Source organism: Corvus brachyrhynchos, unplaced genomic scaffold (genome assembly GCF_000691975.1).
Source record: "Corvus brachyrhynchos isolate BGI_N302 unplaced genomic scaffold, ASM69197v1 scaffold5, whole genome shotgun sequence".
Taxonomy (NCBI): Eukaryota; Metazoa; Chordata; class Aves; order Passeriformes; family Corvidae; genus Corvus; species Corvus brachyrhynchos.
Genome location: NW_008238321.1, coordinates 3,515,381 through 3,528,337, shown reverse-complemented (window position 1 = coordinate 3,528,337; position 12,957 = coordinate 3,515,381). Strand labels below are relative to the sequence as shown.

General features: G+C 38.1%; 1 protein-coding gene across 3 annotated transcripts in view; it reads left to right on the top strand.

Moving 5' to 3' along the window:
• The window catches only part of MKL2 (MKL1/myocardin like 2), a 52,136-nt gene that overhangs the window by 36,965 nt on the left and 2,214 nt on the right, over window positions 1-12,957 (top strand). For 2 of the 3 annotated variants that reach the window (XM_017733960.1, XM_008633391.2), the window contains exons 10-15: window positions 1,082-2,104; window positions 3,463-3,618; window positions 6,030-6,188; window positions 6,472-6,609; window positions 8,018-8,078; window positions 9,778-12,957. The exon at window positions 9,778-12,957 is cut by the window's right edge and continues 2,214 nt beyond it. In XM_017733960.1, coding sequence (XP_017589449.1) covers window positions 1,082-2,104; window positions 3,463-3,618; window positions 6,030-6,188; window positions 6,472-6,609; window positions 8,018-8,078; window positions 9,778-10,316 — 2,076 coding nt within the window. In that variant the 3' untranslated portion in view covers window positions 10,317-12,957. The remainder of the gene's footprint in view (window positions 1-1,081; window positions 2,105-3,462; window positions 3,619-6,029; window positions 6,189-6,471; window positions 6,610-8,017; window positions 8,079-9,777) is intronic. The other variant, XM_008633392.2, reaches the window with a different exon arrangement.

Sequence of the window (12,957 nt, the reverse complement as noted above, 5' to 3'; positions counted from 1 at the left end):
GCTGATGTGGCAACACTAACATCAGCCTTCCTGGCAGCCCTGGTGGTGGTGGTTTTACCACTGAATCAGCTAAATCAGTTCTGATTAAGAGTTCAGAAATGAATTGTTAAAAACCAGAAAAATTAGAACACGCTCTCAAGTGTAGAGGGTACCAGACTGGGGGAAAGTCTGGTATTGGCTAGGGAGTTATTTAACATAAAATTGCTGTGGTTTTTAGAGATGTAAAATGTATTGCTGTGACTTTTCATCATTTCCAAATCACAAAGACCTCCAACTTAAATTCTAGACTGGCTGAGTACTGAAATGCTACTGAGGTCACTACCTTTTGTTCTATTAGAGGTAGATCTAACATGCATAGAGCCCAAACTGTGCAGTTAGCTGTGGTGCATGTTTATGATAAACATAAGCCATTCTTCGTGACTGTTTTTCTTTAACTGATATTTTGAAGCAGAGAATTAATTTACACTCAACACATTTGCTCTTTACTTTGTAAGCTTATTGGAAAAAACTGAGAACATTTTTCTGTTAGAAAGTAATTTTGACTGCTTTTACTGTCTATGTAAAAGAAACCCAGATGGCACATAGAGTAACTGTTTGGTTGCTAATTAGCAAGAGAGGCTTTTTTGTTTGATGAGTCTATTGAATCATCAACTGACCTGATAAAGTTTCTCAGAAACAGATCTGTCTGTCCTGATGGTGTAACAAAGGGGTTCAGGGTGCTGCTGTTCACTGCTTTTATCTTCACTGCTGCCATTGTCTGCTGGTTTGCTTCAGAGGATTTTAGCTCAGAACTGGAGCTGTAGGTGCATTTTTCCATGTTGAATATTTATGATCAAACATCATCAGTTTGCTACTATTCACTGTACAACTGAAAACTACTAAGGTTTTGGCCACTTAAGCACTGAAGTAAGTAGGAGGTCATGGAAATATGTTAATGGATCATCATGCTATCAGAACCCAGAGGTGTAATAACTAGCAGATATGCTAATGCAAATAATTTTTATTATTAAGATGTAATAAGAATGTATATCAGTAAGTTTTAAATTTTCCTTTTTTATTATAGTATTTTATTTTATTTCAGGTAGCAGAACTTAAAATGGAGTTGAAACTGAGGGGATTACCAGTGTCTGGAACAAAAACAGATCTTATTGAGCGTCTGAAAACATATCAAGATCTTAACAACAATGGGGTCGCTACAAGTACCTCTGTGACAGTGACCACTTCTAGTGGGGCCACAGGTAACACTGGGGAAGTGACTGTGGCATTTCCTGTTGCAACACTCAATAAACCAGTGGTTAATACAATATCCAGCTTCCCTCCAGAAAAAACATCTACTGGACCTGGCAGCAAAGCAGTAAATACTGAAAACATTAGCTCTCCTTTGCCTATATCTCCCTCTCCTTCTGAACAGTCAAGTCTAAGCACAGATGATACGAGTATGGCAGATACTTTCCCAGAAATGACCATGATGTCACCGTCCCAGTTCCTAAGTACTTCACCACTGAGAGCAAACACAAACGAGGATAATCAGAATCGCAGCAGTGGAAGCATCTCAACCATGGAGTTTGATGTAGCAGAAAAGGACCGCAAGCTTCAAGAAAAAGAAAAGCAGATTGAAGAGCTCAAAAGAAAACTGGAACAAGAGCAAAAACTTGTGGAAGTATTGAAAATGCAGCTTGAGGTTGAAAAAAGGGGACAACAGCAACAGTCTCAGACTTTTGGTAACTCAGCTGCTTTGGAACAGAAGCAATTCAGTGCTGCTGTCAAAGATGAAACTGCTCCTGCTGACTGCTCAAGTACAAGTCAACCTGTACCTGTAGCCAGCCATTCCTTAGGACAGTCAGTGTACACCAGTGGCCAGAATCCAGTTGCCAAAAAGGCAGTTGTTATCAAGCAGGAGATACCCGTGGCCAAAGCTGAACCTCAGAATGCCATTTCTCAGTTTTATGTTAGTCCACAGAGGCAGCCACAAACTGCAGTTGTTGCCCAGCCTCAAGCTTTATTAACTACCCAAGGAACTGCCCAGCTGCTCCTCCCACTGTCTATCCAGGGACCGAATGCTGCTACTGCAGTGCAGTTACCAGTCGGAAATATCAAGTTGCAGGTAAGGTTGTTTCTATTTTTTTATCGTGTAAACTGCATGGCAATATTTCATAACTTATTGTAAATAGGTAAATGTGCTGCTTGTAAGATTAATTTAAAAATCAGGCTTAGCCTGTTTTTGCTTAAGGGAAACAGTAGAAAAGCTTAAGAGCCAATCTCATAATACCTGCTTCTAATACTTGTTTCTTTGCAACTTTTGTTCCCAGATACTCTTTCCTGAAAAGCAATTGTCTCACCATGTGCTGCCTCCATGCACAATTTGATTAATACTAGCATATATCACCATTTCGTTAACTGCAAACTGTAATAGAGAGCTACAGTCTCAGTACTTTATTTTGAGATCGCCCTGTTTGCAAGACATGAACTTTCTTGTGTGGCGGTGTCTCATTATATTTAAAAATGTGAATGCCTGGTGGTAGAACTTTCCTGTGGACTTAGAAAAATAAACCATGGTTATGCAAATACTATTTCTAGCCTGATTATAGCTAGTATCACAGTGAATAAATACAGCATAAACCAAGACAGGCTATAAATGCAGCAGTATAAGAGTAATCTGACCAAGCTGAATCAGTGTAACCTGTTGGTCTGAGGTAGAATTAAGCAGTAATGCACTTTCCAGTGGCATTGTTGGAACATCTCCTGCCCCCTATCATGGCAGCAAAGTATTCTTCCAGCTGTAGTGTGTCCTTGGCTGTTGTGCATGCTGTGGGCCTAGGCTTGCTGCAAGCCTGTGCGGCAGTACATTTAGCAATCCTTATGAAGGGTGGAAAATTCTGTTGAGGATGGGCCCTAGTCTGCAGTGCAAGAACTATTCCTAGGAGCTATACACCCCAGATCTCCACCTGAATTGTTCTAAAACCCTGCTAGAATTCTGTAACAGCAGTTTGTCCTGGTATTTTACTTCACCGATACTCCAGAAAGTTTTCCACTACTATGTGAAATTGCTTTTCATGAGGTTGGACACACTTCTTGCTCTGCATTGGCCCTTAAAAATTACCATGGTCTTAAAAGCAACCTCTTTCTTGCATCATCAGTTTTGTCTTCTGGTTACTCAAACCAGTTCTTACAGTCCTTTCTTACTGATTTGTGCTCTCTCTGTGCCCTGTTATTTTCATCAGTATCTACTGGGCTCTCTCCAGTTTGTCTTTTTCTTAAACTTCGTTGGCAGAAAAACCATCACCTTGTAGCTGGGAATTCCCCAATACCAAACACAGTAACAGTTTGGTTTCCTGTACCGCTCACACTCATCCCTCCCAGAATACGTTACTGCTATTCTGCATAAGGTGTGCAATAGGTTTTTACATGATGTAACTTACCTTGAGATACAAATAATGCAAATATTTTATCTTCATCCTTTAGGCTCAATCACAAGCTGGAATACAGACCCCATCACAAATACCTGCTCCTATTTCTTCCTCTGGCCTGGTGCAGACAGCACCTCAGATGCATACTCCACAATCAAAACAAAATACCATCACGCAGCATGCACTTGGTCAGACCCAACAAATCAGAAAGGTTTGTGGATAGCAATAAACATTAAGATAAATAGTTGTATAATCTAGTTCTAGGCAGTCCTTTTAGAATCTTTTATGTGTCATCTTTGTTATATATAAATTATCAAGTCACCTAACATCTGTACCATGTTTTTCTGTGTGATACAATGGGCTTGTAACTCCTTCTTTTTCCAAAATTTTAGTCTGTGCAGGACTTTAGTTTTCAGTTGTAAATAAATACTTTGTCTAAAGACTTTCTATCTTAATGATGGGGCATGACTCTTACTACATCCTTCCTCACACTTGGCACAAGTGGTGTGTACCAAGTGTATTCCAGTCAGTTTCTCTTGTTTGCCACTGACTCGAAATGGAAGATTGTTGTAGGCAGTTCTTAAGAGAAGGTTTTTACCTATGACTTCAGAGATTTATTCTTTTATAGAAGTTAATTTTGGTTTTCTTACTTCCCGTGTTGATTTCATCCCTCCTTATGAAGAAAGCTATGGACTCAGACCCTGAGGATGGTAATTCCAATGAGTCAAAACCCTACCATACCTCTTCCTAAGGAATGCAGGGTATGATTCAGAGAGAGATCCTTATCTTCCTCTCTACCAAAACCAATCAGGTCTGTAATGTCCTATTCCAACAGATGTTCATCAGCAGTGGATGTACAATTGTGACTGCCAATCTAGTCATGTTCATATGGGAACTGATATCAACCCATCAACACCAGTCATCACAAAAGAAAAGGTTTTCTCCTCCTCTGAGCCTCTTCCAGACTGACCTCTATTATCAGGAACCTGGCGATTAGTTTTGGACCTTTATTACATCCTTATCAGTGCTATTGACTGTAGGCCTCCTATTATTTAGGACAGCAAGGTTTTTCAGCCTGCCCCTAGGGACAGATGATTCAGAAACACCTGAAATTCCAAGATGAAGAGGGTAATTTTTACAGTATATTATGTAACTGTTATAAAATATCTCAACCTTCAAAGTTCTTATTTCAGTTTACTAAAGTGCATCATGAACCCCATGTTCTGTTGGGATTTGGGGATTGTACCTGAGCAGTGTCACCTAATCTGCTCTGCTGGGGCTCTTGTTCCAGATGAGAACTTACCTTAGAAGATGTATGATTGTGCCTTGCCATTCTCTAGCGAGCTGGCTAATAAAGAGGAACACAGCTAAAGGAGCATCCATACTCTTTAGACTGCTTGTTCAATCTGTTTAATTTCATGGACATTGAGGTTATCCTCCAGAAGTTAAAACTGACACAGGTCCAAAAGCAGATTTTATGCAGGTTCTCTGGGATTTGGTGAGGGGCTAATCTTACCTTGTTAATTCAACAGGTCCTATAGAGAAATTTTCTAGTCATTCTGAGGCATGTACTTGTGCCAGAGACTGGCAGATTGCTGCCATTGCTGCCTACAAGTTCCTTGAAATGTCTGCAGGACATAACCAAGATCTGTACCTCCTGTCCTTCCCACTATTCAGATCAGATGTCATGAAGACCACACAGTTCCCAGCACAGTTTGCAGCCTGCCTATCCCAGCTGGTTTTCTCCCAGCTTTCTTGCCCTCTTTTACAGAGGAAACAGGGCAGCATAACTGCACTGGTTTTTACATCAAAATGAAAATACTGATGTGATATAACAGATCAGGACACCCCTCATACATTCAGCATTAGATCTACCTCTCTCCATCCATGGCCTAAGATTTGTACCTTTGTCGTAAAGATATCTGGGAGTGATACTGAATTTAAAAGAACAGCCTTACGCCCTTCTCTTCATCTCCCTTTAACTCAAAAGTATGAGAAGTAGGATACTGCTAGGAATCATTTGCAATGAGTATGTGGACTATCAGTTGAAGAAATAAAAAGTTTAAATACCAGTAACCAAATTTATAGTTGATACCCGTGTTCATCAGTTTTATCTTTTGCCTCTCCCTCAGTCCTCATAGATACCTGTAGTTACTTTCCAAAAGAAATTAGAATTATATGGCATAGACCAAACCGTTCTGTCTTAAAAACGGCAGGAGAGGGCAAGTGTGAATATAGGTACAGTTTGTATCAAGTCAGAAATCAGTTCATGTTATTAACTGTCCGCTAGGTGGGGAAATCATGGATATGCTATTGAACTGTTCAGTACACTTTCCTTACACTTCCTGGAAAATTGCAGGAAAATGTTTTTAGTAATGAGTGATGAATGAAAGCATGTCAGAGCACAAAGTTTCTTTCAGAGACTAACTGTTCTGGATTTACAAATTATTCCACTGAAAGGAAAAATCAGTATAAATAACATTCACTTAATAGGGAATTTAAGCAAGTATTTTAGGAAAAAAGTCTTCAATTTTATTAATGTAATTTACCCAATGTTACCTTTTTTTTTTTTTTTTAAATAAAAAACCCACAATCTAAGACCGATCTGTTAATCCCTTACAGGTTTTTCCACCTGCCACATCAAATGCAGTATTTTCCTATCAGACTGCACCAGTTACAACACCTTCACAATCTTTTATTAATAAAACATCAAACTCTAACATTCACCCTGGTGGTAATCAGGTCCCCTCTGTGCAGAATGGACCTGCTGCTCCCAACAAGGTAAGGATAGCCCAACAATGTTCCATAAAGTTCAGGTTTATATTATTATTCTTATATAACATGTGACTATTTATATGCGGCAGTTCACTCAAGGAAGAATGTTTTGTAGATTTTAATGATGCTTGCATATGCATATGTGTGAGAAGGGGAGAAAGAAACTTATTTTATCCCTCTGATTACACTAATACATAGATTGATGGGACAAAATAGAATCTGTAGCGCTTGATACATCTTGAATTCACTAAATCGCATTATTTAGTAATTATTTTGCTATTTCACACAGCCTGGGTCTCCATCTCAAGCCCAGCCTTACATTGTTCAGCAACCCCTCTTCAACAACACAGTGTCCAAGACAAAAGATCCTCCTCGTTACGAAGAGGCCATAAAACAGACCCGCAATATTCAGCCATCACACCATGAGGTAGTTGTTTTTTCTTCTTTAGTCTGTTAAGAAGAGAGCTTTTCTCTGCAATTACCAAAACCACTGCTTTTTTTAGGCTTTTTTTTTGTTTGGTGTCAAGATTTTCTAACATACCCTGTTACTAGCTTCATAATTGTGTTTAACTACAGGACTCCTGTTTCATTATTCTTTTATTAAAGCAGCATATATGTAAATAAGTCTTAAAATTCCCAGTTGGTGATACATATAATTGCAATAATGCTGCCATTGCTACTTAACCATAACTAGCCTTCAGCTGACTTGTTTTGAGGATGTGTGATACCCAAACCTCACACTTAAGAGAGGAAATACGTTTATATATTCCAAAGTGAGTAAACTTGAGGAGAATGTGTGTGAACGTGTTTATACACGCTGGGAAACATGAGCATAGGTGCTTGCTTGAAAAGAATCTGTATTTAGTGATCTTGGTGAGTAATCCTGTGTAGTGCTTTGCCAGTTTACCTTGGTAAGGGTAAAAGTTCTTTGTATCGGAAGAAATTTGTAAACAAAACTAATGAGTATCCCTAACTTCATGCACTTCAGAACTATCCCAAAAGGTAAAACCTTATAGCCCCTAGTGTTGGTTGGGTTTTTGTGGTGGCAGATCTCAGGCAGAGCTATGGCTGTCTGATGCCATTTCCCGTGTTCTTGGCGTGTGTGGGACATCCCCACAGTGAGGGCACACAGATTTGTCTTAGGTCACTCTGTCACTACCAGTTAGACAGGGGCTCCCCACTAGATCTCCTGATGAAAAATCACTTCCCATCTCTGGAGTATAAGCGATGGTTTAAAACACTTCTTGAGACCTTCATGAAAGTCTCCACTTTTTCTAGACTTGTTTTTGAATGAGTAGGTTTGGGGGGTGTTACCTTTTGCTTAAGGTTCAGATATTTAGGGGATGGCCATTTAAAACAGAGACAAACAGTTCCTGAAAGCTTACTCCCTTTAAAAAATAAAAGAACATAAATCTACAAATTGGGAAAAAACGCCAAAGATACCTAATAAAATGCATCTTACATGATGGCCATTCACAGGCTATCTCTGAGAGAAAGTAGAGCAGGGGTTTGCAACCACCAAAGTGCTGCAGTTACTATTACCCATACAAAACGGGGCCAGTAACTCCCCTTCTGATCCCTAGCTTTCTGCACCTCTCTCCTAGGTTACCTCCATGAAATCTTTGTCATGCTTTCTCCCTATTCCTTTGTACTGAAAACAACCACAGGGATTGCAAATGTCTCTCCAGAGTATCTGTTTTATAGATAGACTATTTCATATTAAGCATTTTAATCTTGATCATAGGTTAGTACATACCGTTGAGAGAAATTAGAAACAATGAGCATAGGAAAAAATACTACATGAAAGAGAATAACCCTGTTCTCCTGCACTACAGATTTCCAGTGCACACAGTCAGCAGATGGATGATCTTTTCGATATTCTCATCAAGAGTGGAGGTAAGCTCATTGACAGCTGTGTGATGTAGAGATTTAAAACCTGGTAATAAAAACTCACTGCTATAATCAAATGAGAATTCTTTTAGGAACAGTTAGAAGCTATCCAGCCTGAATGAAGCTAAATATCTGAAAGTTTGCATAGTTCCTTATTAAAGAAAATATTTACCAAAAACACATACAGTGAACCTGCTGTGGAACTTCACTGCTTGCAAATTAGCTCAGGCAGACCTTTGCAATAATCTCTACAGCATTCAAATGATTAAAATAACACCTTAGGTTAGCACAGACATACTTTATCGAAATTGGAAAAGTTGAGCAAGTCCATATAATGTTTACTGAAATTATACAAAGAACATAATAAGGTAAGAGTTAAAGCACGTTGATACTAAAGTTTCATTAAATATAACCATGTGTTATCAACCATAAACATCAAAGATACATTACTGGGAAAAGTATGTATGAGCTACATAGAGACATTAATGAATAACAACTTTATGTCAGTTAAAATAAGGGAGCTATCAGAAAGGCACTGAAATAACTAAAGTAATACACAGAGTAGCTCAGCAGTAAAAGAAGGAGGCTTTCAGGCATAATGAGGCTTAGTAGACTAAGAAGCCATTACAATACTGGGAAAGGTTCTGGTGCCAAGCAATTCAATTAACAGAATGGTTTGTAACTACTGTCATATAAGGATCTTGACAGTAGTGAATGCCAATGCAGAAGTGACTGGTTGTAGGCTACTGGAAGACTTTAGCCTTATTCTATACATCAGAGTATTTTTTCCTTTCTCAAAGCAAATTGCAAGGTCAGCTGCAGAAAATGTGAGTAGACAGTGACAATCTGAGATAAGTAACTTGTGTAGTCAAGAACTCAAGCTAAATTAATGATCATCTTTATGAAAAAAAAAGTAAAGCGTTCAGAGCTCTTGCACTTAATGTAAGTAAGCTCTGCGCTGAAAAATGTTTAGTTTACTAATGTACTTCAGGAGAGTGAGAAGGATGTGGGTTTTTGCTTGGAAAACGAGCACAAAATATGTTGTTGGGTATATTTTTGCTGGTAGGAACATCACTTGTGGTAGAGGATTTATTTGCATATTTGTCTGTCTTATTTTTGGGCTTCATTCACATCTAAGAATAAATTGGAAGTTAGGCTTTAGTTCCCTTTATTGTTACTGCCAGTATCTTATATGGAACTTCTTGACAGAAGTGTAGTTTTAGATTCTAGAATTGGGAATAAATGCTTCTTAATCACATCAGTTCATCTCATGGACTCTTAATTAACCAATATGGGCAGTACTAAACAGGGATGAAACTGAAAATTCGTTTGGGTACTCTTCTCTAGACAAGGAAGTGTGTTGGTTCCATAATTACTCTAGTTACTGAGAAGACCTATAAACATGAAGGAGGTAAAGCTAACGTCTAGAAATATGCTCCTTTTTTCATCAATACTCATAGTACTTGGCTGAACTATCACTGAAAGCAGAACTCTGGAACTTGTTTTAAAATACTTCGTTGTTCATGGAGGCCTTGCCAGAGTCTGATGTATGCAAGTGTGTGAGTAGAGCAGCAAAGTGACTGTTACTCCACTGAATTCACTGTGGATGGATCTCAAAGTGGGCAAAGAAGGGCTGGAAGTTCTAAGCGTGAGGATATTATGTCATTATCTTTTTGAATTCAACAGTGGGGTTTTTTTATTACAGAGATTTCCCTTCCAATAAAAGAAGAACCATCTCCCATATCTAAAATGAGACCAGTAACAGCCAACATCACTACAATGCCAGTGAATACAGTGATATCCCGTCCACCTCCGCAGATCCAAATGGCCCCTCCTTCTGTGTCCTTAGAACCAACAACCAGCTTGTCTATAAGTTTGGAAAACCAACTTGAAGCCCTCTTGGATGGAACTTTACCATCAGGTAATGAAATTCCTCAACTGACAAGCAGTAATGAGGACAGAGAGTCATTTTCTTTAATTGAAGACCTCCAGAATGATCTGCTTAATCACTCCAGCATTTTAGATCACTCTCATTCACCCATGGAAACATCTGACCCACAGTTTACTACTAATAATTCTTGTCTGTCTCTTGACCTTCCCGATACAAATTTGGACAATATGGAATGGCTGGACATTACAATGCCCAGCTCCTCATCTGGACTCACCCCTCTCAGTTCTGCTGCCCCGAGCGTGTTTTCCACTGACTTTCTAGATCCACAAGATCTACAGTTGCACTGGGATTAAGCTATAGCCAATGAGAACATGACCTGCAAGTCTTTTTACAGCAGAGGTCCATTATTACACCATTCTGATTGCAGTTAACATAAATTAAGACAGTAATGTTTGGAAGAACAAATGCTTGAAGCTAATTCCTTATTGATTTTCAAGTTTACAACAGTGAATCAATCACTTTATGCACCTATCAGTAATGCAGATCAGGGCCCTCTGAAAGCTGTATTTCACAAATCAAGAAAGGATGATTGTACTTAGTGATTAAAAGTACCCCAAGGTAAATGTATCAAAAATATTTAAGAAAGAAGTTATGTCTCTGACTTTGTAATGCTTAAATGAGCAACACGTGACTAAACTTAGAGTGAGATGTCAGTTCTCTGTATTGACCCAGTGAGCAAATGTCTGGGGGAGGGGAGGTATCACTGCACTTCATTGTTCCTGTGGAAAGCCTGAGCCAGGTTCAGAACTAATTGTGAGGGCAAAGGCAAGTAGAAGCACTGGCTGGTTCAGTGAAATTTCATATATCTAGGCTCTTAATTTGTTCAAGTTGTTTTTATATTTTGCTTTTGTGGATTTTAAAACACTTCCCCCATTCTTTAATCATGAGGGAGGAATTTAACTGCATCCAAAGGGATATTAAGTGTAACTGCAAGAAATCCACTGTAGCTATGCCAGGTAATATTGAGAACACTGAATTTTCTATAGCAATGCTCTGGATTTAATAGCTAGGTTTTAATGTGTATATCAGACAGTTATTTGTATACTCTTTTAACTTTATATAGCTTATTTTTGTGGACAGAGGGGAACACAGTGGTCTTCAAACAAGAGATTACTATAATGGAAGTAAATACCCTATTTTGCTTTGTGTTTGAGGACATTTGTTAGATCATTGAATCCAGTATCTCAGCATATTAGAACAGTTTGAGGGAGTAGAAAAGTTTAATTAATAGTGTTGTACACTACAATCCTGCAAGCATCTATGCAAGAATAGTCCCAGTGCTCTCATGATGTTTGTAGGATGAGATCAAGTTGCAGGGGACAGTACTGACAGGACAACCATCATTTCTTAATGAATACTTTGTCTATTGAACAGCTTTGTCTACCACTACGTAACATCAGGGAAGCCAACAGAGAAGCTGCTCAGTGAGAATCCTAAACACCAGTATCAGAATGTACTGTTTTGTGATAAGAAGGTATATTGCATATCTGAAACATAATAGCAAAAATTACACTCTTACCTCACAGCACAGCATGTGAATATTTTTTTTGTTTTAAAACCCTTAGTTGTTGTTTTCAGAGTCTATTATGAAAGCAGTTAGAAAAACAAAAAATTCAAGTAGAATTAATATATTTTGACATTCTATGGTTGTCTCTCAGGTAATAGCTGTTAAATGTTGCCATAGATGATGGAGGCTGATAATCAAACACAAAACTGGAATTTCCTTTTAGGGAATTCCTAAATTAAGATAAAAGGAAACAGTCCCCCATTTCCTGAAACAGGGAAACGTGGTATGTTTTCTAGTATGAAAACTATTCTTTCCTCACCAAAAAGTTTCAAAAATAAAGTTTTGTAGGAATGAATGAAAAAATGCCCCGAAGCTTTTGCCTACTATATGTATCAAAGAAATACTGAAAACAGTGAATAGCTGTTAATCACTTAGCAACCTTTACCACATTCTTCAAAAAGGAAAACACAACACAATCATGTTAACACCAAACAAATACTTCTGTCAGAAAATGTTATGGAATTAACTGCAAATTTGCATCTCCACATATAATGCAGTCTGGTTTACTGATACTACAGAACTCCACTGGCTTCAGATAAAATAATGGATTACATCATTGATTCAGGGTTTAAACTGATACCATATGTTAGCATCATATCAATTATAGCGCTTTAAATCATTATGTATCTTCACTAGTTTTACTGGCCAAGAATTACTGTAATATGAAACTAAGTGCAAGAAAACAATCTTTGGAGATTTTCGTTACACACAGTTGAAAGACACAATTCCTTATTCCTTCTTGCTGTGCCTACAATACTTGAGTACAATATTACATGTGGACTGTCTGCCTTAAGCTTTGATGGTATAGGATTTTTCAATAACACTGAACACTTACATTCAACTTTTTGCATTCCTGTTCATCATTCTATCTTGGGAGCTAATACTCTGAGATACTAAGTGCCCTCGGCTGTTACAAGAATAAGAATTAAGGAGTCTTGGTCTGATAAGAATGACTGAATGAAATTTAGTGTTCTGCAGTACTGTTGGTTTATTATGTGTGATACACCAGACATCATACAACATATGTGTGATTAGAGTTATCCCTTTTGACCCTGCCTCCTGATTAAATGAGAGGCAAGTAAATTAATTGTTAGAGGACAAATTAACCTAGAGCAACTGTACTGTCATTTTTGATGTGCATGTAAATAGAGCTTGAAACTGGCAAAGTCATCTTGCTACAAAATTATCCTTATTGGCAGTGTAGAATGTTAATTAACCCATAGGAATCAATGTGCAGAAATAAACCCAAACAGTTGAGATGTCTTGTTATCAGTACAGTATAGCTTTCTACTCTGAACGTCTATTTGAAAAAAAAAAAAAAATTAAGGGATCATTTTAGTTTCTGAAGTACAAATATTCTAGTGTAG